Source organism: Cheilinus undulatus, linkage group 12 (assembly GCF_018320785.1).
Source record: "Cheilinus undulatus linkage group 12, ASM1832078v1, whole genome shotgun sequence".
NCBI classification, from domain to species: domain Eukaryota; kingdom Metazoa; phylum Chordata; class Actinopteri; order Labriformes; family Labridae; genus Cheilinus; species Cheilinus undulatus.
The window spans coordinates 6,607,740-6,632,169 of NC_054876.1; the positions used below are offsets into that span (position 1 = coordinate 6,607,740).

General features: G+C 40.0%; 1 protein-coding gene across 1 annotated transcript in view; it reads left to right on the forward strand.

The window, feature by feature from the left end:
- Positions 1-6,764: 6,764 nt before the first annotated feature.
- exoc3l2a (exocyst complex component 3-like 2a) overlaps positions 6,765-24,430 on the forward strand; it is a 34,500-nt gene continuing 16,834 nt past the window's right edge. The window contains exons 1-5 of the mRNA XM_041801049.1: positions 6,765-6,920; positions 14,934-15,502; positions 18,456-18,673; positions 22,191-22,941; positions 23,040-23,154. Coding sequence (XP_041656983.1) covers positions 14,958-15,502; positions 18,456-18,673; positions 22,191-22,941; positions 23,040-23,154 — 1,629 coding nt within the window. The 5' untranslated portion in view covers positions 6,765-6,920; positions 14,934-14,957. The remainder of the gene's footprint in view (positions 6,921-14,933; positions 15,503-18,455; positions 18,674-22,190; positions 22,942-23,039; positions 23,155-24,430) is intronic.

Sequence of the window (24,430 nt, forward strand, 5' to 3'; positions counted from 1 at the left end):
GCACTCTGATCACTCAGTTTCACTTAATTACGGCACAGATGTTTGGGGCAGAGCTTCCTCAGTGAATTTTGTGTTGTCATATTAATTCCTGACCGTGACGGCACGAGTAGTTGTGCATTTCATTAATCCATGTTTCTGCAGTAAAGGTCTTTACACACTGGGTCCTGATTTTCCGATGCGTTTTTTTCGGATTAATCTGAAAAAACGTCACGCACTCTGACCTTGCACACTGGGTCTGATACGTTTTTATTTGTCTTCACTGTGAAAATTCGTAAAAGGTGGTTAATAGTTTGGTACTGCGAGCCTGTGTCTCTGTCACTCCTTTAAAATCCTGCTGGATCCATCCTGACACAGAGCTTCATTCAGCGCCCATTCATGCGTCAGAGCGCTGAGACAAGTTGGAGAGATGGAGGGCAACTTTTTAATCCAGTCTCTGAGTAGGCTACAAATGTAGCCTGTGTCTTTATCTGTTATATTTCCATAGCTGATATCCACATGACACACCTGCAAACTACGGTGTTTTAAGGGAGGTTTCAGGGGAGGGAGAGAGGGAGGAGTTGGACGGGGGTGAGTGAGCGAGAGAGAAAGCAACAGGCGCTGATCTGAATCAACTATCATCCATCTATCAGTTACATTTCCATGATTTATATCCACATAATGAGCAAACTTTGGTGTTTAAAGTGAGGATTTAGGGTGAGAGAGAGGGAGGAGGGGTCCGGTGAGGGTGAGCAAGCGAGGAGGAAGCAGTGGACACTGTTTTGAATCATCGCTCACCCATTTAATGACTTGGACTGATGCGAAATTTCGCATAAAATTGAGCCTGTTCCAAAAAAAATGAGGAATGAAAATTTCAGCGTGACCATTATTATTAACCCCGTTATTTCAGATGAACCCTAGTGGAGCTAAAAGGACTTGGGAACAAGTGAAGATCAGATATAAAAACATTCATCAAAGCGGTGTGGGACAGGGCTTTATTTTCTCCACACTGTCTCTGTTGGATGGATGAAATCACCGGAACTATCTCTCATCTATCCCTAAATACTCTTCTCTTCTTCTGTGCACCAACCAGGATCTTCTAAGAATGGGCAGGCCATTTTCCAAGAGAGCTGATTGGTCAGGAGGCGGGGCTTTTATTCTCGCTGATCTCGTATCAGGAACAGCGGTTCAGCATAAGTTACCATGGTGATTTATTCCGGTAAGAAGTGAGCCAGCTTCGTCGTACGGAAAATCCAGGGTTAATCCTGAAGTTATGTGGATAAGAGAAAATCCAGCTTCGTCTTACAGGCCTCAGGAGTGCTCTAATACCACAAACCAAAACAAACACTTAACTTACCAATAAAATCCTTCTGGTGGGTTCAGACCACTGCAGATTGTGTTAAATCACAGATAAGAAAACTTAGGTGAATGTATGGATTCATTCAGGAGCACTTTTTGTCACATATTTAACCATTTTATTGCAACATTGATGTACAGTTTTACTAGGCAGAGAAGGCTCTGCTCTAAAGATGCTCCCTGGATTAGTCAAGCAGCATACTTTGACTTTCCAGGGAGCTGGCTAGAAACCCCCACATGGATGGAAACATTTATGACAATGTGTACTGAATGCAATGAAATTAATCTGTAGCTTTAATCTGAGTATGAGTGTGCAACAGGCCTTATGTTGTAAAGGATGAGGCTGGGGTGGAGGAGGTTAAGCTGCAGCAGCAGCGTGCTTTATCAGTATTAATGCAGGCAGGGATTAGTGAGAAGTACATCATATTTAAATATACCGCTGTGTTGAGTGAAAGAGTTGTGATTGGCTGTGGGAGCTGTGAGGCGATAATTAAGATCAGCTGCCATCAGCTGATCACCGCTGGGCCTATGACTACTGTGAACTAAAGCACTAAAAACAGTGTAAGTGGGTTATAAGAGTAAATTTCCTCCTAATAACAGTGGGGAATGAGGCCCATCAAGACTTGGATAATCAGAAGTTTTCTACTTATCAAGTCTGTTGAACCTAAACTGAGTCTGAGCACTTGGGAGCATTGTTATCTAACGATCTAACCAGGATGGCATCAGCAACCAGGCACCATTAGAAATCAGAGAGTCCGGATACTTCCTCAACGTTTCATAAGACCTTCCCTCTTACTGCAAAGTGTTCTTTCCCCAACTCATCATACATTTACAGACAATGTTAGATTTGCAGCTTTGGGGCATTTAAAGATGACAGATCGGAGCAAAACCACCCAGATCTTAATCTGTTGGCCCTGTACTCAGAGAAGCTGCTGTGACAGGTTGTAGGAGGTCATACCTGCTTAGTAACAGTGTCGATACAGTGTTAAATGAGAAGGCATGCAGGAATGCAGCTCAGCTACTGATAGAGACAGTTTGGTCAACAGGTTTGTCTACATGACATCAGAGGGTGGAGCCGACGGAGGGATTTACTGAAGTCCAATGACTGATTTAAAGACATCAGAGAGACGGCTAAAGCTCCCTGTGTGATGAGTTACACTGAGATTAAATAAGCCCTATAAATATAGGACATATGGAGATGTAACTTTTGTACTTTTAGGCCTAATACACACATATTTGGTTTTTTTTTTTAAAGAGGTTTTTCTTCTTTACTTTGAAAATCCCGCCCAGACGTTGCGTTGTCAATCACATCTTTGTCTACATGTAGATGCATACACACTGTTCCATGCTTTAAATAGCTCCTCATGTCAACAGTCTGTCCTTCACTGTGTGGGCGAAGCAGTTCACTCAGGAGCCACAGCTTTGTCCTTGCCATGTGGAAATGTTCCCACTGTTCCTCTGCAAGAAAATTCATTTTCAAAGTTGTCCCATTAACCTGAACAGGTTTTTCCTTACAAACCACACCAGTGCCTGGATCAGATAGTTTTTGGCTTCTGTTGTGGCGGATGGTTTACCACCAGAGGACCACAGCCAGATTCCAGCTGTGCAGCATTAGTAACGCCTGTCTTCACCCATTTAACAGCATACCTTTAGGACAGATGTTCCTAGAATTCTACGTAGGACTGCACTTTCTGCTATCGATTATTATGACTGGATAGGCTAACCGTACTATCCAGGATGAACATTGCTACAAACTTGCTCCTCTTGTTTTTAATAAAGTATGAAAATAAATACATGTTAAATACATGTCCGTGTTTCTCACTGGCGAATCCATCTTGTAAAGCTCCTGTCTGAACCGTTTGGGCCCGATTAGAAAGTGACGGGACCAATCAGCGACGAGGGGCAGAACTTTTGGGTGCAGCGGAGTCATGATGTAAGCAAGCAGCAACAAGAGGCTGGTGCAGATATGGTGGAAGAGATTAGCGTGGATGCTGCTAAAGCGCCAGTTTTATCAGGACTTGACATTTTTTTTTCGTTAAAAGAAGAACAAAGAACAGCAGTGAGTTGTTTTCTTTTCAAAAACAACAAAAGTCGTGTACTGACATGTCTACAGTCGCCATGGTTCGTGTTATGCAGTTCTCTATGGAGTTTATTCCTTGGTTGCGGCTACGTCACGTGTTTTGTTGCTCTGATTGGCCTGTAAAGTTGTGACAGACAGAACGTTCATCCAATCACCCTCCGAGTTTTTTTTTTTTTCAAAGGCTCTGCCCTTTCCCAAACACTGCCAATGAGAGGTTTACCAGATGGATGTGTTTCATCCATCTGGCTTGTCAGGTTAAAAACTTTCAGGGTCTAAATGATTAGAACTGACCTTTTTGTTGATCCATGGCACAAACAACTGTTGTGCATTGATGTTCTTTCAGTGTATAATGCTCAAATCTTGTAAAATCAAGGTCAGACTGAGAGTTATTGTCACATTTACACACAGTATAAAAACATCAGTAAGGATCTGAGCTGTCACTGAGAAAGCATCATGAGAAAAGAAAAAGAAATTGGTTTAGACTTGAGAAAAAGAACTGCTGATGCTCACAAAGCAGGAGGATCTACAAAGTTATCACAGCGTTTCCAAGAGTCAAAAACTGGAGTGAAAAGAATCATCAAGACATTCAAAGAGAGCCACACAGTCCAGAACAGCCTGGCAAAGGTAGGAGGAGAAAGATTTTAAAACTGTAAAGACAAATAGTGAGAGATGTGTCTGAAGAGCCCAGAACAACTGCCAAGACACTAGAGAAGGACTTAGACAAGTCAGGACAGGGGCATAACTGGGGATTTTGGGCCCCCAGAAAGAATATTACACTGGGCCCCCCTTAACTGGCTGCCAAGCAGCAAATGTTGCCTCATTTTTACAAATATTGGCATTTTAATGTATTTTTGGACCATAATTTCCCCATTTATGGGCAATATTTTTTCTAAATTTACGTGTATTATTCTGCAGCACTGGACCACACCATTTGGACATTTTTAAGGTAGGAGCAGGGACCCCCAGTATTGTATTTTTTCTATTTGATACTTATTTTAGTCTTCTGACTGATTTATTTTGTCACTTTTGATTCAATAATGACACTAAATGCTGAGGAAAAACAAATAAAAACACCTTTTTCATTGCAGGCTACTTCAGGGCCCTTCCCTACTGTGGGCCTGGGTAATCAGTACCCTTTTTCCCCCCTGTGCTACGCCCCCGAGTCAGGAACTGCAGTCTCAAAGCAGATCATCACTAGAGGCCTGAACAGGACTGGACCGAGAAAAAGTCTACTTTAGCAGAAAAGACACCTTCAACCTAGACTGAAGTCTGCTAAGGAGAACCAGGAGAAAGATTCTGATACTGGAAGCGTTTCCTTTGGTGGGATGAGACCAAATTAGAGCTCTTTAGCCACAGAGACGTTGGTGATGTTTGGAGAAAGAAGGGAGAGATGTATCACCCAAAAAACATCGTCCCCACAGTGAAACATGGTGGTGGGAGGATTATGATGTGAGGATGCTTTAGTGTGTCTGGAACTGGGAATCTTGTAAAGGTGGAAGGAATCATGAAAAAAGAAGGATATGAGGAGATTTTAAAAGAAAACCTCAAGATGTCAGCTGTAACACTGGGTCTGGGTCGTCGCCTGCACATAGTTGAAAATCTGTGGGGTTAGCTGAAGATGAAGGTCGATGCCAGAAGACCATCAAATCTGGATGAGCTTGAGAGATTTGTCAAAGAAGAAGGGGCTGAGAGTCCTCTGGAGACGAGTCAGAGACTTGTTAAAACTACAACAAATGACTGCAGGCTGTTATCCAGTAAAAAGGAGACACTGCTGACTATTATAATACTACTATTATACTACTATACTAGCACCAGGGGGCTAATAAATTAGACCCTGGTAGTTCTTTTTTTTTTTTTTTTGTGAAATACTTTTGTTTCTGTGTGCAAAGTTAAAGCATCCAAAATAGAAGTAGGACGGTGAAATTATGTGCTATTTTAAACAGTACTGGGAAATACTTAAAAAAAAAAAAAAATTTTATGGGGGGTTGATCATTTTTTCCTCATCTGCACAACAATCAGCACACTTGATGTGTTTCCATAGATAGATGATGTGACTTTCTGACTGACAGATGTTACGCCCTATTATGAATATAATATTGGTTTGTGAGATTTGCATTTTTCAAAGCGTCCCAACTTTTTTGGAAATGTGGTTTTTACTACAAACAGACACCAGAGACATAACATTAAAAATACAAACTCCAGTGCAGAGATTCTTCATCCTATGTAGACTCTGTGAACAGAGATAAACTCACAGTAATGGTCGTCTGTCTTGATGTAAAGCATTGGTTCCAAACCTGGGGTCCAGGACCCTCTAGGGGGGCACCAAAGATCTTAGGGGGGGTGCAAGGCTTTGTCTGCTGTGAGGCTGCTAAAAATAGATTTGCAAATATTGACTAAAACATAATAAAGCAGTTAGTAAATAGTTTTTACGAAGGTCTTTTGATAAGAAAAGCATGCATAGGCCTTTTTTATGTGAAAACAATTAAAATATCTTTTTTTTTTAATGGCAGTGTGTCAGTTTTCCTTCTCTCTTGGGTTCTGGGGGGGCTCCACTTTTGTTAGGTAGATATAGGGGGGGATCCAAAGGAAAATGGTTGGGAAACACTATGTGAAGGACTGGGATGCACAGGAGGCTGTTGTCATACACTAGACTGTCCACTAGGGGGCAGGAGAAGCCAATCACAGAGTCCAGAGATGGTCAGAGGATGTTGAACCTCTGGGGCCTCTCACCTTGTTGACATGTTGCTTTACTTTGTTATTTTTTGAATTATTGCATGCACCTTTGAGGCATTTTCATGCTCACAGAGTCTCCTGCCATATATCCGTCAGCTGTTTTATTTGTTTGTGTGACATTAAAGAGCTGCCTCAGCTGCTCTGACCTTGAAGCTGCTGTAAAGAGAAGACAATATAGCAGCAGTGGCAGCGCTGATTGTCATTTCAGCTCGGGTCAAAGCACCTAAAGTCTTCCGCTGAGGAAAAATCCAGCACTGATGTGTCTGAATGGAATCTGGACTCAAGGCCACGGACAGTGAATCATCCTTAAAGCTCTTTTTCTTTTTTTAGATGAAATCAGTCATGCATTCAAAAACACACGTCTGCAAACACAGGAAGGTTATGATGAGCTTTTAAAACAGAAATCAGTGCAGGGGAATGCTCTGTCCTCCTGATGTACAGCTCAGGCAATTACTGCAATTACCAAAGTCCCCAGAGCCCGGGTGGGAGTTTGCAGAAGGGTTTTTTTTTTTAAGGGGGGGATCTGTGGCGTAGGAGGGGGGTAGAGAGGACGGGACGGGACGGGCCTTTCCTCAGGAAAACATATCACCTTCCACCACAATAGAGCCCGTCAGGAAACCACAGGCAGCCACATTGCTCTCTTGAGTCACCGAGTACTTTCAGACACGCTCTCACACTCATCAGTCACACAAACACATATGCAGCCTGGCAGCCCGCTCAGACAGCACACTCCAGGATGACTTTGTACTGACACACTGCAAGGAGAGCTCAGCAGGTAAGTCTCACTCAAAGCCTTTGCTTTAGGATGAAGGAGTCAAGATCTCTCTGGGTTAAATCACCTATCACCCTGCTTCAACATTTATCTCCAAAGTCTGCTTTTTTATAATCACAGAAATGATGCCTAGATATTTGTTGTTTTCCTGAAACAGATTTTAAAGTAAAACCATCACTTAAAGGTGATAAAACTCATCCTACTGTTATAACAGAGTAAAATCAGTCTAAATGTGCTGAAGGACATTCTCAGCATCCTGTTGTGTAAAAGCCTCTTAATGATGTCTGCCCTCTTCATATCACCCATTGTTTGCTCAAGAAACTGTTTTGCTTTGGAGGGGTCGTAAACTCCTTCACTGCCGTTTGCAAATGTTTTCCTGTCATGCACTCTTTGAGATATCTGATCAGCAGTAAAAGTGGAGAGAATGTGGAGATTTAAGTCTGTGCATGAGGAGAAAGGGTTAAATATGCATGGAAGTAGGCTTTAATTACAAATATGCAGGATGGAATTACAGAGAAAATCATCTGAGCAAAAGTAAGTCTGTGATATCAACAATAAAATACATCATTACATCTAATTTTATGATTTATTTATTATTATTCAAATTTATTTTGTTTAAAACACATCAAGAATAATTAACCTAATGTAAGCCAAAGTTCCTCCACATAACTAAACCTGATCTAGTTATCTTTGCCCCGTTTTATTAAGTATTTCAAAACCCAAAATGCTACACTGTGTGGTGCATTGTGGGTATTTCTACAGTAGTGATAAAGAGTGTTTTAAACAGGCAGTGATGGCTGAACTATTGCCTGGAGACATGGCAGTAATGGTGGATCAGATTGGTGGATTTCAATCTGGGGAAATGTAGGCAGACTTTTCCCATGATGCCCTTGGGCTGGGTGTTTCTGTGTGTTTAAATGTGCTCAGGTGAGTTTAGATATTACCTGGAGTACAGAGATAACTGCTGGGATTCCTTCGCTCATGTTTCTGATGGATTAATGAGGTCTTGGCTGCTCAGCACTTTTGCACCGTGAGTGAAGTGAGAACTTTCTGGCTGTAAGTTTGACCGGCTATTCTAGATTTAAGACTGAAGCCCTCTATGATACTCTTAATTATGAGGTAAAACCGAGACAGTGCAGCATTAGTTAGAAGCATGTAAACCCATATAGGAAAAGATGCTTCTGATGAAACTGGGAAATGTAAAAAATGCAAAAATTAATTTAAACTTAGTCTAGTGGTGTTGAAGCTAATGATAATGACGATAATAAAGTTGATTTTATGAGTATTTCAAAGACAAAAAAAAACTTAAACCAAGACTAGTTTTAGCCAGCTTCATAAGATTATGTTACTTGTATTTTTTGTTCATGAACATAAACAAATATGTAGTTTAAACAAAGATTAATCTGCACTAGGGTTTTTTTTTTCTTAAGTATATCTGGCTGGATATTTTAATCAGTGTGTTAGAGATGTAATGAGTAAGCTTTGGTGGTTCCTCAGTTACAGCAAAACTTATATTTATGTTTTTTTACTGATATTATCACAGTTATTAAATTCACTGATTTAGCATTACATGAATTGATTAGACTTAAACTCATTTATCTCTAGCTTAGTGCCCTGATAGTCCCTTCACCTGTACACTAATCTTTGTAAGAAACTGTGAGTAGTTAGAACAGATAGTACTTTAAAGCATTGGTTCCCAACCTGGGGTCCCAGACCCCCCAGGGGGGGCACAAAAGATCTTAGAGGGCGGCACGAGGCTTTGTCTTTCTGAGGCTACCAAAAAAAGATGTGCAAATATTGACTGAAACCAAGATAAAGCCGTTATTAAGTAGTTTATAAAAAGGTCTTTTGATAAGAAAAGCATGCATAGGCCTTTTTTTAAGGATTTATCAGTGAAACAATTAAATCCATGCTGCTTTTGGATGGCAGTATGCCACTTTTCCTTCTCTCTTGGCTCCTGGGGGGCTCCACTTTTGTTAGGTAGGGTTCTAAAGAAAAAAGGTTGGAAAACAATGCTTTACAGGATAAGGCCAGTGTTAACCGTGCCCAACCAAAGAGCCAGATTGTTGAAGAAAATATTCCCAACCACACCTGGGGGTGTGAGTCCGTAATGTTTATACGGTACATGTTACTCAGAGCATGCAGAGAGCTTGGTGTCATCTTTCACTGTCATCATTTTTCTTCATCTATAGTCAGTTTAGATCAGTGTTACTCTACCCCTGCTCAACCAAAGAGCCAAATTGTGGAAAAATACCTTTGTTAGAGCCACAATCCAAGTGGTTAAAGTGGCAAAAACAGCTTGAATAAGCAATAAAAATAAGTTAAAGATGGTTAAAATGGTCCAAGAGTGGCAAAAACTTTGCAAATAATGAAGGAAACATGACTAAAATAGGCAAAAAAGCAGTCAAGACTGGCAAGATTGGGCAAAAAAAAAAAAAATAGGAAACAAGTGATATTTGATGGCAAAAGGTAGCTTAAATTGTACTGTGAAGTACTGGTGAAAAAATGGTGAAAAGGGGCAAAAATGGGATAAAAGTGGCAAAATGGTTAAAAAAGTGTGACAAAGAAGTGGCAGAAATGGACAAAAATAGGGAAAAAAGTGTTATTTAATGGCAAAAATAGCTTAATTGAGTGAAAAGTGGCAAAAATGGGATAAAGGGGACAATTAAGTTTGACAATTAAAGCCTTCTGTATAAGTTGGTAACAAACTGATTAATGTTATTAATTTCTGAGGTCAAAGTTTCCCTTTTCTAAGGTTTTCTTGGGTAATAATATTTCAAATTAAGAGATAAAAGAGCCACAAATAATCACAAAAGAGCCACACGTTGAGTATCACTGGTTTAGATAATTATTAGGTTAAAGATAGTTTAAGCTTTCACTTTTTATCCCCATTCTCAACTCTGTCAGGTGTTTTTTTTTTTTTTTTTTTTTTTACAAAAATGAATAATTCTCTCTTTATTTCATTCTGGTTATTTATTAAAATACAGGCTAATTTAACAGTAATTCCAAATGTGCATCATGAAGAGGCCCTTTAGGAGTGAAGACATGAGCTGGATGGACACCATCACTCTGACTTTAGCAGTACGTCTCATCAAAAATAAAGCAGAGGTCCGGTTTAAAAATACATACAATAATAAAAGAAAAAATAAAACAAACACTCAATGATTTGGTTTACACATCCAAAAAGCAGCGAAGAGATGCACAAAAAAGTTAAAATGTGGAACTATTTAAGTTGGTGGAGATACACATAATCTGCTGATGATGTTTTTACCTTTCACTGCTGGTTTCTGCTTTTATAAATGTTTTATAAAATCAATATGATGTTGGTCTGGTACCATCACTGATGTTACGTGGGGATATTTAGTACATCAGCACTCCTGTCTGATATTGCTTCATTAAACAGGATAAATTCTAATGAGAATAAAAATCACACTAAAACTGAATTATGAATAAGTTTATTACACAGGTACGGGCTGCTTTACTGTAAGAAAAGCTCTATTTATGATGTTTATGATGACTCTTACAGCATCCCATACCCATAACTTTTCCCTTCCTCTCATTTTGTGTACAGCTGCAGGGAAAGGATGTCCTGCGTCTTTATATACTCAAGGGGTTGTGATCATTCATGTTTAAATCAGAGTGTTTTACTGATTTAAAAATGTTAGAGGAATGCTTTAAACTTGATGCACGTTGAACATGACTTCTGCTGCAATGCTATCACCCTTCATCATAGCTAAAATCATACAAAGATGTTAAAATCAGTCTGAACACGTTAGCCTATTGTGGTTGTAATAAGATCACCATACCACGCAATCCTAACAGTTCAGTATTCACATGTCTGCAGCTGAACAGATCAGTGATGGTCATGTCGTCTGAATGAAGCTTGAAGAATGATGAACAGAATTATTTCATGACTAAATCTTTCACCCCCTACTGCTTTGTGTCTGTTTAAGGGTCATTTAAAGACAGTTTAACCCTAGAATTGGACCAAAGGCCATGAAGGTGATCAGGATTGTTTCATGATTGTCAGACTGTAGTGGTATGATGGGCTTCCACTGTTAGACAATGCTCAGATGTTTATGTGCACATTATGAAAGCTACTGTTGGCAGCTGTGATTCCTCCCAGCTGTTTTAGCTTTGAAAAGATCCATTTATCAGCTGTGCTGAATTATGAATACTGCTTATGTTTGCTTTGTCACTTTGAGACTTCAGCAGTGACTTTATATGACTGTAGTGTAAAATCAGTACAACTTTAAATAAGGTGCACAAATACTGGCATAGGTACTGGCTAACAAATGAACATCTAGCTCCTAATTAGAGGAATTTATTTCTTGTTAAATGTAAGAGTAATGATGGAGTACAGACTGACTTCTCAGCATGATACTCTCCTTCATAATAGGGACACAAAATGAGTCACTGTAACCATGATTAAGTGGTGATTCAGTATGGAGTAACTGTAGTTAGGCAATCAAGTAAAAATAATCAATGACTTAATCAACTTTAATGAGGAGTTGCTCCGTTTCCCCCCATTTACTAAGGGTTAACAGCAGCTAGTGACTCATTTGTTACCTCATCATCATGCCTGTTTTGGCACCCTGTTGTAAAGTGTCATCATTAAATCTCTTGAGTCCCCCTCACTGAGCTGTTTTAGAGAAGCTCAACATGCTTGTTGTTGTACAGCACACAGAACAGTTTTAGTAAACAACCCCAATTCCAAAAAAGCTGGGATGTGCTTGAAATGTGAATAAAAACAGGTTACAATGATTTAAAATTGATTCTCTATTGCAGGGATGACAGACTCAATAATAGCAGGGGCCGAATTGTAAATTTGGGTCTAACCTGAGGGCCTAACTTGGTCAAAATGTCGCATGAACCGTCAGCCTCATCTTCACCAGTAATTAATTATAGAGAAAAATGTAACATTTATGATAATTGACCTTGTAATTAGAAAAAGTCAAAAGTTAAAATCCTGATTTTTAACAGTTAAAGTACTGAATAAAATTCAAAGTCAAGGGTTTAAAAAGTCAAAACATGAGATAAAATTCAAAAATATATTTTTAAAATGTCAAAAAAGGAGATAAAATTGAAAACCATGAGTTTTAAAGGTCAAAAGATGAAATTTAAAAATTACAATTTTGAATGGAAAAGGTCAGTATTTGGGATTAAAAATTATATTTTGGAGTTGAAAAGGTCCAAATCTGAGAAAAAAAAATCAAAATCAAGAGTTTAGAAGGTGAAAATATGAGATAATATTAAAAATCAATAGTTTTGAAGGTCAAAATATAGGATAAAATTCTAAATCATGAGTTTTTAATGTCAAAATATGAGGAAAAATTTTAAAAAACTGAGTTATAAAGGCCCAAAGGTGAGACAAAAATTTAAGATTGTAAATCAAAAAGGGTTATATTTTGGATCAAATTCAAAATTAGGAGTTGAAATTGTCAAAATGTAAGATAAAATTCTAATTCACGAGTTTAAAAAGTCACAATATGGCTTAAAAATTAAAATTGTGAATCTAAACTGTCAAAATATGAGATAAAAATAAAAATCCTGATTTCAAAAGGTCAAAATATTATATAAAAAGACAAAACCAAAACTTTAAGTCAAAATTGTGAGATGCAAATCAGAAAATATGAAATGAAAATACAAATTTCTTTACCCACATTCCCTACTTTCTATCAACTCATTTTAACTCTTGACTCTAATTCTTATGACTTAACAAGGATATTTTCAATCATCAAGGTTAAGTTTATATTGTTATACTGGAGGAATGTGCAGACCTCATACCAGTGTTCCAGTTATAATAAAAATATGATATGATCTGTTGGGCCGGGTATAACTGTACCACCGGCCTTGAGTTTGACACCCCTGATCTATTGAATACAACACAAAGACAAGATATTCATTCCTCAGGATGATGTCTTTAGAATATAAAAATATTCTGAATTTCATGTCAGCAACAAGGTACAAAAAAGTTGGGGCAGTAGCACGTTTACCACTGTGTTACATCACCTTTTCCTCTAACAATACTCTGTAAGAGTCTGTGCTCTGGAGACACGGATAGTTTAAATCTTTCCTAATTTTGCTGGATGTTCATCCATCTTCCATTGTATTTTGTGCTTTATAATGTGCCATGTACAGGTCTGAACTTCATATAGGCCAGTTTAGTCTCTTTCACTGTGAAGCCATGCTGTTGGAACTCTTGCAGAATGTGTCTAGGCATTATTCTGCTGAAATAATCAGGGACATCCCTGAAAAAGACATCTGGATGGAAGCATATGTAACTCAAAAACCTGTATGTACATCCCAGTGTTATTGGTGCCTTCACAGATATGCAGGTTACCTATGCCATGGGCACTAAAACACCCCCACACCCTCACAGATGCCGCTTTTTTTTTTTTTTTTTTTAAACTTTTATGGCAATCTGGGTGGTCTTTTTCCTCTTCAGTCTGGAGAATTCAGCAGCCATTATCCCATAAACAATTTGAAATGTGGACTGATCAGACCACAGCACACTTTTCAACTTTAGCTTAGTCCATCTCTGATGAATTCAGGCTCAGAGAAGTGGAAGAGGTTTCTGGATGCTGTTGATACATGATTTGCTCTTGGCATAATAGAAACTGAACTTCTATTTGTGGATGCAGAGTTAACCTCTTAGTATGAACGGTGCAATGGTGCAAATGTGCAAGTTATCCATGCCATGGGCACTAAAACACACTGCCTTTTCTTGCCCTTGTCCCAACTTTATAAGAAGGTGTTGCAGGAATCAAATATGTGTGAATGCTTGAAAAATTAAAAGAAAAAAAAAGTCAGTTTGAATGTTATCTTTTCAATGTGCTGTACTCAATTTAAAATGAGTGGAAATCCTGATTCTGATTGTATTTATATTTTACACATGCCCCATTTTTTTTGGGGGGGGGGGGGGGGGGATTGTGGTTTGTACTTCTATTAAGAGGAGTGTGATTTATTCTAATTTCATTCATGTTTTACAGAGTGTCCCAACTTTTTTGGAATTGTGATTTGCACTTGTGTTAAGAGGAGTGTTTTTAGGGGTTTGCTTTTAAAGAACTATGAACTTAAAAACTTATGTAATAGTGCAGATTGAGCGTCAGTTCCTGATTGGTGGAAGCAAAGAAGCCCTGTCGTAATACTGTTATCTCTCCAATCAAGAATGAAGCGTTTTATTAACAAAAACAGGATGAGATAACGCTGTGATTTATTGTCAACATGCCAGCAAGGACAAAAGGCAGATCCTTCCATGTGAGGGGCTGTGAAATATCCACTGGTTTCAGTTTTATTTCACCCATTTATCCTCAGAAACAGAAAGAAATCAAAACAGATTTGTTGTTTTTTTTACATGTAGATAGTGACAACACTCTGGGCTCATGATGTGTTCATTTTGTTGTTTTTGACAGAAAAAGTAAGGTGCGTTTTTGGAAACAGCTCTCACTGTTTGTCTCAGGAAGAGAAATTAAATGTTTCCTGATGAAAAATAAAAATAAATCCCTGCACTTTACAGGATCACATTTAAATCAAGGAAATTGGTTATTTTATTTCCCGGACATCAAAATGCCACTATAGTTAATGATAAACCTCCAGAGAGACCACTGATGGATCAGTAAATGTGAAAGAGTCTCTCTTCAGTTGTTTTTTAAAATTATTTTACTATTTTTGAAGCTTACCTAAGGCTGAGGTTGATCACGTGTAAAAACAACAATATTTTGAACACGCACTTCCTATTTGCTTAGTGAAGTGTGTTGCATAACCATGTGAAAGGATGTTTTATATTGTGGTTATATAAACTGTCTGATGGATGATGTGCCACCAAAAATAAACTCGCTCAGATCTTGAAAGTTCATGTTTTGGTCACATATGATCAACCTATGCATCATTTAAATGAGCATTAAATGGGTGTTTAATAGAAATATTTGTATAACTGCTCTGATAATCTCATAAATGACTTTTTATGCTGTTTGGCTGAATGATTGCTAAATGTGACTTTTTTTTATATTTCAGTTTGTTAAAAAATCAGTTGCAACCATGCCCATTCTGAAGAAGCTCCCGGGACGGTCCAAGAGCTGCCACGAGTTCCCCCGAGTCAACGGCGAGCTGATCCTGCCCCGGCTGGACCTGGACCTTAGAGATCTAAATGACCTGAACGATCTGAAGGAGCTGAACGATCTGAAGGACCTGAACAAGAGTCTGAACCCGTTTGATGATGTGGATCTGGATGAGGACGAGAGGAATGGAGGCGACATGGGCCTCATCATGGGGGACATCAGAGGGAACCTCCAGCTCAGGTCATCCCGTGATGGGGAGGAGGAGGAGAACGAGGTGAACGCAGAGAGACACGGGGCAGGGAACCCGAAAGGGAAGCCTCTGAGGGGGACTCTGGAGAGGATCTGTGGATCATCACCCCTTAAAACCCTGGGAAAACTGGGGAAGGGGCTTCGCATATCAGGACGCAACGTGTGGGGACATAACTACCCCCACTACAGTCCCGGAGACTCGAACACGCTCCCACCTGAGAGGGAGAAAAAGAAAGGACTCCGCAGGAGCTCCGAAGGGATTATGACCCTACTACGGTGAGGAGGAAGAATCTTAAAGTCTGGTTAAAGCAGAAAAAAAAAATGTATTTAAAGCTTCTTAGACAATCTCAGATTGTGAAAGTTGAATCCAGGCCAAATAACAGTGATGAAAATGTTGCTAAACAATTAAAATTCAGTTCATAATCATGAAAATTAAGCAAACCAGCTGCTCTGGAATGCAAAAGTTGCAGTTCCTTGAGTGTCCACTAGAGGCTGGTTCCAAACGACCAGAAAGTCCCATTTACATCCATAATAAACTGTATATTTCTTGCAGCAGAAATAAAATATGTTTACAGCAAGGCTCAGTCAGAAATGTTTTTATGATGAGCCATAATTGGTGCACACTGTTAAGAGGGAGTTTTTTTTATGCTTTTGATTGCATTAAACTAAAGGGTCTTTGAACACTGCATTTTTAGGATCCATATCCCTTTAAAACCTTACGCAGTGAAACCTAACCAGCCAAGTGTGATGTGTTTTTTTTTTTTATTCATTTTTAAAACTGCACAGTCTCATTCTGCAAGACAAAAAAGGCAGTGAGATGATTTTGTGAATTATTTGAATCAGTTTACTCCATGAAAAAAGAAAACAATCGACCCATCCATCCTGACAGAGACTGTTAAATATTTCAGTTATTTGCACAGGATGATGCATCACAGTGCTGTGTCAAGTGGGAGTGTGCATCTTCTAAATTCAGTCTGTTTGTAACGGGGCTGAGCCCAAATTCTTTGCCTTTATTTATGTGTCATAGCTGACACAAAAAACACGGGCAAATCCCAGTGTCTAAAGTGAAAAGAAAGGAGCCGCAGCATCTGCTCTGAACAGTCTGTCAACCATTTAAAACACTGTTTTCCAGGAGGTTTGAGGCCAGCCCTTCATCTCCATCTCTTAGATTCTGTTCCCAAAAAATGGCTTGTTTTAGTCCATTATTTTAAAATAAAGCAGAAAAGTCTGCACACCAGGAAGCTCCCCGTTCAAGATACCGAGTAACAAGCGACATTTCAAGGTCGTCCTCAGACTTTTGCCAAGTTTTGGCTTAAAATTCCAGTTTTTGTTAAATAGATTTTTAATTCAGAGCTTCCTGGTGTGCAGATATTTATGCGTCGATGTTTTGGATCTATTAGCCACTTAAAGATGTGTATGCCCTGCTTTGATTTTCTATTGAGTCAGTATTTCCAACATGGCGACTACCATCAATAGCTTTAAACACTCACACTGATGGGTTATACCTGAGACAACGTCCATGTTTTATACAGTCAATGATTAGGCATTTTTACGAATTGAAACCTGTCAAACCATCAGAGAGAAGTTTATCTCATTATGTTATATCATAATTAAGAGTTGACATTGTAAAATACATTTTCTACACCCAAGATTTACTGTGAGATTCATTTAATGCATTCAAAATAAGAAAGAATGACATTTTTTTCAAAAAATTGTGATCAACATTCATTTCAGTGGCCCTTTAGCATGTCATGCCTGTAGATGGTTTAAAAAATTAAATGAAGTTTGAATGATGTTAGTTGTTTGGTTACTAAAGGAGACATCTGAGTACAAACCCCAGCAGCTGCATTTCTAGAAATACTGTCTTATACTAACTTTGGATCAACTCAGAGACAACAGGAGAGCTTCCTTCAGCCCAGGGGGCACTTAAGACCAAAGAAGCATCGGTGTAAATGATCCAGGTCCAGGTTTTCAATGGCGTTGGAAAGATGTGGCAGGCTTTCAATGTATTGGGCTAGAAACAGTAACATACACCAACATGCTCTCTTCACCCTGGATCATTTACTGTATAGCAACATGTGGATATATACCAAGTGGTGTGGTAGTGTGGCCGAGTGGTCTAAGGCGCTAGATTAAGCCTCCAGTCTTTTTGGGGGTGTGGGTTCGAATTCCCACTGCTGCCAAGTTGCTTTTCTGTGATAAGCAAACGAAGAGGAGCAGCAATATGTAATTTGTTCCTTGGGTTGAAAGAGAAATAAGAATGCTGTGACAGCCCTTGGATTAAGGGGGCGGCAGCATCTCAGTCTGGAAGGACTTGGCCTGAGAACTGGAGGGTTGCTGGTTTAAGTCCTGGTCAGACCAACTTTGCACTTTGGCCTGGTAGCTGACTACTATCTTAATGCTCTTGAGCAAGGTAATGAACTCCCAACAGCTCATGGGAGCGCTGCAATGAGAGCAGCAAAGTTTTGACTTTGACATGTGCAAGTGTATTTGCATGTAATTCAGTCTATGTGTGTGTAGCATGTTCTACAATAGAGTGTAAACCGTAAATTTCCCTTCATGGATTAATAAACTCTGACTTAACTTAAATATTGGCCCCATACTCCTTTTGTAACTTTAGATAACCTAGAAAAAGACAAAGAGGTGGGGATGAGGAGGTCTAACTATAAAAATAGATAATATTAGAAAAATGGAAGAAAAGGTTGGAATAGAGATTAAAAAAAAAAATGTTTTTCAAGGTAGGTACAAAAGAGCATTTTTAACAATCATAGAAAAAATTCCACTGCAATCAATAAAATGAAAATGCAATACTGGAACAATCGCTAAAGATTATTATAAAACAAGAGTGTAGTCATGTCGGAACAGCTGGTTTCTACAAATGTGAGGAATCCTTCACATGGTCACTGCAGGTCAATAATAGGACGGCTATAGTGTGCTTATTTCCTGCAGAGTTATGTAATAAGCTATAGCTACTTGTTGATGCACGGAACCCCTTTTGTTTTTGGTTGGTGCGTTGTGTACTCATTGAATGGGACTATATTTAACTGAGGCATGCAGCAGCAGCGCAGTTTCACAGATGTGTGAATGAGTGGCATTCCAGTAGCGCTGCTAACAAGCCACAATGTACAACACAAACATAAGTCCTATTGTGAGGTAGGGAGTGCATGCGTCATAGTGAATCGAACAGGCTGCACTCATTCATTCTCTGTCTGCTGTGGATGCTCTGCAGGTTCACGGGTCGTCGTAAAGAGGAGCGCAGAGAGAGCCTGCCCTGTGGAAACCTGTGCGCCGACAGTGAGGTGGAGGCGTCCAGGCGGCCCTCCTTCCTCAGGATCAGCCTGGGCAAGCTGAAGAGGGAGTCCATGTCAGACAAGGCATCCTCACAGGAGGCCGAGGAGGAGACGGTGGAGGAGGAGCCGCTGGTGAAAACCAGAGAGCCGCTCTCAGGTATCCAGACACGCCGGATAGACTGTTGAATACATTTATGGCATGGGGAATATTTCACATCCATGTGGGCAACAGCTCATAGAGAGTGTTTTTAAAAAAGGTAGAACCCTTCTATAAAACTCAGAGGGTGATTGGATGAACGGTCACATTCATTATGGGCCAATCGGAGCAACAAAACATGATAAAGTAGGCGTGTCCTGCCCCAGAGTGCTGAATCATGTAGAGACCCACAGGCAGCTATTATCATTGTTAACTCTAAGTGAAGCCAGTCCAAACTCTTACTGAAGGCAGCTGGGAGGAGAGCAAAAACATCTCCCTTTTTCCATCAACATTTCTACTATTTCTCCAAGTTTGATCAGACAAACGACCCTGGTGTTTGGTGTAAAAATCAGTCCTAGCATATCTGCATATCTCTTTATTTCCAATGATATTGGAGAACTTTGCACCTCCTGGCTTCAGCAGCACTTCCTCCCAATCCTAGACAACTCTCTGATGAGGCTGCGAGGTCCCCAGATCCCTGAGTCACTGGGTTCAATCACCAGCAGACTGTGAAATCAGGAAATGACCGCACTTCCTCCAGCCCCAGGTTCCTCCAGATAGAAGTTTAACCGAGCTACTGTTCACAGACTCCACAGGGAACCTCGCTAGGAATAGAAGAATGAGCAACAATAACCCAGTTCTGTCAATCAGACACAAGCACGACAACTTCATTAACCTGAAAGCAGATATTTTCATACGGAGCCTCTGTGGAGACATGGACAGAAGAACTGAGGTGGACATGGGAAATGATCTTAAAACCTATCCTGTGGGCAGGGGGAAGTTCCTGTACTCACATGAGGGTACCACATGGCACACGAGATAGTTTCTTATCACCAGACACAACTGCATGTACCAGAAAGTTTCTGACATCCTGCCCCATAGGAAGAGTTTAATGATCATTTATCATCTCAGAGAGCAGGAGAGATAAAGTTTGACCTGCACAAAAAAACAGAAAACTTTCTTTGGAGCATGCAAAACATTTTCATCCCCTTGTAAGCATATTCAATTTTCTTGTGAGCATACAAAACTTTCTATGAGCAAACAAAAACTTTCTCTTGTGCTCAGAAAACTTTCAACGTTGTCATGAGCAGGTGTAATTTTCTTGTGAGCATAAACACCTCGTCCTTAGCCAGAAACTTTTTGCATGAAGGTAAAAATTTCTTAACAGCATGTAAAACTTTTTCATGAGCGTGAAAATCCACTATGAACATATGTATTCTTTTCTCGTGTGCACGAAATTCCTTCAAATAGCATGGAAAACTTTCTCATAAGCACAAAAAACCTGTGAAAAAGCATGTCAACTTTTTTATGTACACAAAAATCAACAAGATGCAAGTAAAACTTTCTCATAAGCACAAAAATCATTTCAAGAAGCATGACAAACTTTTTTGAGAGCAAAAGTTTCTTTAAAAAGCATTCAAAAAATTTTCATAGGGAACGAAAATAATCTTGCAATACAAAAAAACTTCAAATAAGCATGTAAAAAGTTCTCATGAAAACACAATGATTAGTTGATTAAGCATCTCATGAGCACAAAATTCACTAGAACAAGCTTGAAAAACTTTTTCAGAAGGAAAATCATTTAGCTGCAGTTAAGGCATCATACTGCTCATTTTCTTAGGCATATAAACTTTGTTATGAACAAAAAAAAAACATTTAAACAAACAAAACAGACACACAAATCCTTCGGATAAGCTTGTGTTATTTCGAAAGATTTCTCATATGCATAAAAAATTCTTTGATTTAGCATTTAAATTGTAATCTTGGATTCACCCGTTTCCATGTTTCTCACTGGTGAATCCATCTTGCAAAGCTTCCATCTGAACAGTTTTGGCCAGGTCAGGAAGTGACAGGACCAATCAGTGTCGAGGGGCAGTACATTCATAATTGTGACGTAAGCAAGCAACAACAAGAGGCTGGTGCAAGTATGACGGAAGACATTAGCATGGATGCTGCTAAAGCGTAACCTGACATGCCAGATGGATTTATTTCACACATCGATCTGGAAAACCTCTCATAGACAGTGTTTGGGAAAGGGCAGAGCCTTTGAAAAAACCTTGGAGGGTGATTGGTTGAACGTTCTGTCTGTAACATCTTTATGGGCCAATCAGAGCAACAAAACATGTGACGTGGCCGCAACCGAGAGGTAAACTCCATAGAGAGCTGCATAGCTCAAACCGTGGTCATGGAAGACATGTCAGTGCGTGACTTTTGTCATTTTTGAAAAGAAAACAACTCACTGCTGTTCTTTATTCTTTTTTTTATGAAGAAATGTCATCAAGTTCTGATAAAACTGGCGCTTTAGCAGCATCCACGCTGGCTTCCGCCATAACTGCATCAGCTTCTTGTTGCTGCTTGCATATGTCACGACTCTGCTGCACCCAGAAGTACTGCCCCTTGTCACTGATTGGTCCTGTCACTTTCTAACCGGGCCCAAACGGTTCAGATAGGAGCTTTGCAAGATGGATTCGCCAGTGAAAAACAAGGAAACGGGCGTATCCATCTGCTTTGCAAGGTTAATACTACTTCAGATAAGCATGTAAAACTATGTCAAGAGAGATAAAATGGTTTGAATAAGCATTTGAAACATCTCTGAGTGCAAAAATCAGTCATACAAGCATGTCAAACACTTACACTTACTCACTTATGTTAACAAAAATATCCTTCAAATGTTTGGTAGAACTTTCCTGTGAGCCCAAAAACCCTTTGAATTAGCATGTTGAACTTTCTCATGGGTGCTGAAATTGTTCCAAAAAGACTTCCTCACAAGCACAAAAATCCTTCAAACAACCATACCAAATGATCAGCTGCACAATTCCTTCAAATAGCAGGTAAGACTTTCTTTCAAGCATAAAAGTGTTCACGTTAACATGTAAGACTTTCTTATAAGCAGGAAATGTCTTTGAGTAAGAAAGTAAGACTTCCTCACAAGCACAAAAATACGTAGCATGAGCTTGTCAAACTCTTGGGAGCTCAAAAATATAGTAATAGCAGGTAAAGGTTTCTCTTGAGCACAAGGTCCTTTAAAGAAGCAGGTAAAACCTTCCTGTGAGCACCATAATGATTTGAATACGCATGTTAAAGTTTTAAATCTTGGAATAGGCATGTAAATCTTTCTTATGAGCACAAAAATCATTTGTACGACTATTTCTCTCTTTAACTTCCTCTGCCTCTCTCTAAAGTAAGTTAAACTTTCTTGAGAGCATGAAAATCCTTTGAGTAAACCTGTGAAACTTTGCAATAGTAACAAAACCTCTTTAGTAAGTATAACCTTCTGTCATGCAAGTGAAACAAAAAAGTGAACTAGGAATTAAAAGATCTGTTGTTATTAAACCTCTTTTGCACACAACCTTCTCTAAAGCAAGTTATTTTTTACAATCACACACAGCCTCCTTTTAAGCCTGTCTTTAAGGAAATGCATCAGTTTGTGAGAGTTGTACATAATTGTTCCTTCTTTTCCTTCACTTGCTCCCCACAGTCCTGGAGATCCTTCAGCTGGTGAACCACAGGGACCTTCTCCTCGCTGACACCCACATCCAGGAGCTGGAGCGAGAGTGTGAGCTGCTGTCCCTCCTGCCAGCTTCATCGACCCCGAGCCTCACTCCTACCATTCCTCCCAGCCCCCCTCCCAGTCTGATCCCCTTATCGACCTTATCCTTAGACGAATCCCTCAGCTCCAATGCAACCCTGGATTCAAGCAGGCGGAAGGCTAAAGACGTGGAGCTCCTGTATGAGGCCCTGCAGAGAGAGATGTGGGATGTAGTGCGGGAATCCCTCCGCCAACCGAGCGCTGGTCCCAACCTTGGCCTGGTGGTGCTGGTGATCCAGCAGGAGGAGCATGCCGACGCTGCCTGGGCTCTCCGAGAGGAGACCAAACTGGAGCGAGAGGTGCCGCAGATCCAGTCCAGCCAGCGACCCCGTCGACTGAAGGTGAAGTGGAGGCAGGCTGTGGCGGAGGCTGCAGACTGGAGCTTGCCTCATCAAGTGGACACCCAGGCGGGACAGCTGGCCTCGTACCTGGAGCGTCTCAGGGGTCGGATGGTGGATGACCTGGATGCAGCCAGGAGGAACGCTGTGTCCATTTACCCAGAAGAGTTTGCTGCTTTCCAGGTGTATGTGGAGAGTTACCATCGAGCTGTTGCCAAACGCCTTCGAACCATCACCAGTGGACCACTTCAGATCACAGACGTGTACTCACTGCTGGACTGGTTCTATAACATCTACAACAGGTAGGGTTTAAATGAAGACCTGTATGGGTCTCAGACATTAAGATTCAAACTTGCAGAACAAACATGGAAACTAAGCTTTAATAATCTGTATTTTTCAGGGATGTCCTTGGAACCATTGGAGCTGCTACACCCATCAGTTATTCTTCTCTGGAGCCCATCCTGCCCCAGCAGACCGTGGACAGGCTGGAGCAGGACTGCATCAGTATCGTCAGGGTGAGAAATCTGACTATTGAAAGGTTGATCTCTGGAAAATTAGATTACACATATCAATGCTATCAGATTTATCATGTTTTATGCCCCGGGTGGGGAGTGAGTCTTTGCCTCAAGTAAAGGAGTTGAGGTATTTTAGGGGGTTGTTCAAGAGTGAGGGTTTAATGAGCCGGGACATTGACAGATGGTTTGGTGCAACGTCAGCAGTATTGCAGATGTTGTACTGTTGTGAAGCTAAGGGTGAAAGGCAAAGCTTTTAATGTACTGGTCGTTCTTCGTTCCAACTCTCAACTATGGTCATGATCTCTGGGCAATGACCAAAAGAGGGACATGTTTGGTACAGGCAGTCTTAATGCGATTCCTCAGGAGGGTGTCTTGGCTCAGTCTTAGAGATCAGACATCTGGACGGATCTTGAAGTAGAACCACTGCTTCTTCATCTAGAAAAGAGCTAGTAGAGTTGGTTCAAGCCTTTGAATAATCTGCCCGTGGTGGTCTTTGAGGTGCATCTGACTGGGAGACCTAGGACTAGCCGAAGGGATTAAATACCCCATCTGGCCTTGAGACACCCTGGGATCCCCCAGGAAGAGTTGGAAAGTGTCCCTGGATAGAGGGATGTGAAGGCTGACTTGCTTAGCCTGCTGTCAATGCAACCCAGCGGAAGAAAACGGATGATTGGCCCTGAATGAATGTGACAGAACCCTTGTACAAGGTTTGGTGGATGAATGTGAAACATATCCCATGCCATGTATATGTGGACCAGTCTATCTGGCATGCCAGGTTAAAAATGCCCCAAATTTATTGTAAACCCATTTATTGAAACATAGTTATTTAATCTTGAAATCTGTGTTGAATCCTGCAAGATAAAGGCTAGTTAACTAGTTTAAGGGGATAAATATGAGAAGGATTAAACACAAAGTTACATTATAATGCATCTAAGTCTGTAGGTTATAAATGACAATACATACCGTCATCATTTGGAGGTAATAACTTTTATTTACTAATATAAAATACAGTAAATGGATGAGTCCCTACATCTCAGGTCAGTTTAACATATCTATAATAATGGAAAAGCACTGATATTGTCCAGAACTGAAATCATTTTATAGTTTAAATGAATATCATATCTGTATATAAGAAAACATGGCCACTGTACTGCCACCATCTGGTTTTGCATTTTGACCATGCTCTTCTTGTCTCTTCAGATTCAGATGTAATCATATTTGGATGATTGGATAGATAGATGTTGCTACATATCTGCGCTCAGTGACTTATCAACAG